Source organism: Coenobita brevimanus, chromosome 57 (assembly GCF_032717465.1).
Source record: "Coenobita brevimanus isolate Jiangsu-jjx chromosome 57, ASM3271746v2, whole genome shotgun sequence".
NCBI classification, from domain to species: domain Eukaryota; kingdom Metazoa; phylum Arthropoda; class Malacostraca; order Decapoda; family Coenobitidae; genus Coenobita; species Coenobita brevimanus.
In genome coordinates, this window is record NC_137010.1 from 16438751 (window position 1) to 16439832 (window position 1082).

General features: G+C 53.1%; 1 protein-coding gene across 1 annotated transcript; it reads right to left on the minus strand.

Moving 5' to 3' along the window:
- Positions 1-204: 204 nt before the first annotated feature.
- On the minus strand, positions 205-744 carry LOC145401910 (uncharacterized). The gene has a single exon (XM_080274015.1). The coding sequence runs from the start codon at positions 742-744 to the stop codon at positions 205-207; it is 540 nt and encodes a 179-aa protein (XP_080130141.1).
- Between the last annotated feature and the right edge of the window lie 338 nt (positions 745-1082).

The following is a 1082-nucleotide window of genomic DNA, read 5'->3' on the forward strand; positions in this document are numbered from 1 at the left end:
CCGGGCAGGCGAGAAGGAACTTCGAGTATCTGTTCACAAAGGTGATGATATATTTGTAGCCAGTTTTAGGTGGAAAGGGGCCTACTACATCCACAGACAACAGTTGCCACGGCTTGTGGGTGGTGATGCTTCCCAAAGGGCCAGGTGTGCGAGTGATGTTCTTGCCTAGCGCACAGGCTCGGCAGGCCTGGGTGGCTTGCTTGGTCAGGTTGGAGGGGCCGGGGGTCCAGTAGGCATCGTTGAATACTTGTAAAAGTTTCTTTGTGCCGAGATGAATCCCATTGAGTGGAGGTGGGTCATGGTGTTGAGGGCAGTTTCGTGGTCGAGCACTATATGACCCGACTGGGTGAACAGGTAATTGCCTTGTTGGTGGAGCTTGGAGAGTACCTGTGGCGGTATCCAGTGAGGGTGAACCTTGTTGTGCCACTGTTGTACTAGGCTGGGCTCAGCATGGACGGAGTTAATCAGTAGCTTGCCGGGGCGATAGGATATCTCGTCGTCAAACTCCTCAAGGGTCTCCCTCCATCTGATGAGTTGGGCGTTGTGGGTGCTGGACTGGCATAGCCACTGGAGCAATTGATGGTCAGTGATGATGGTAACGTGTGTACCTGAGAGGTAGGCTAGAAAATGCTCCAGTGCCCATACGATGCCTAGGCATTCTCGTTTGGTGGCAATGTAGTTTCTCTTGGCTTGGTTGAGGATGCGGCTGGCGCTGGTGATAATGTGCTCCTGCCCTTCTTGCATCTGGGCGAGGATGGCGCCGATTGTTATCAGGGACACATCCGAATATAAACGGAATGGGAGGGTGTAGTCGGGGAATGCGATGATCGGGGCAGTGATGAGCTTGGTTTTGAGGTCGTGGAATGCCGCTCTCTACTTGTCGGTCCAGGTGAAAGGCTCGCCCTTTTTGGTCATGTCGTGGAGGGGCTTGGCAATGTCTCCAAATCCTTTCACAAAGCACAGGTAGCAAGAGGTGAAGCCTAGAAAGGCGCAGATCTTGTGGACATCTCTGGGTAGGGGGAGATCTGTGATGGTGTGCAACTTGTCAGGGTCAGGTGATATTCCTTCCTTCGAGATAACGT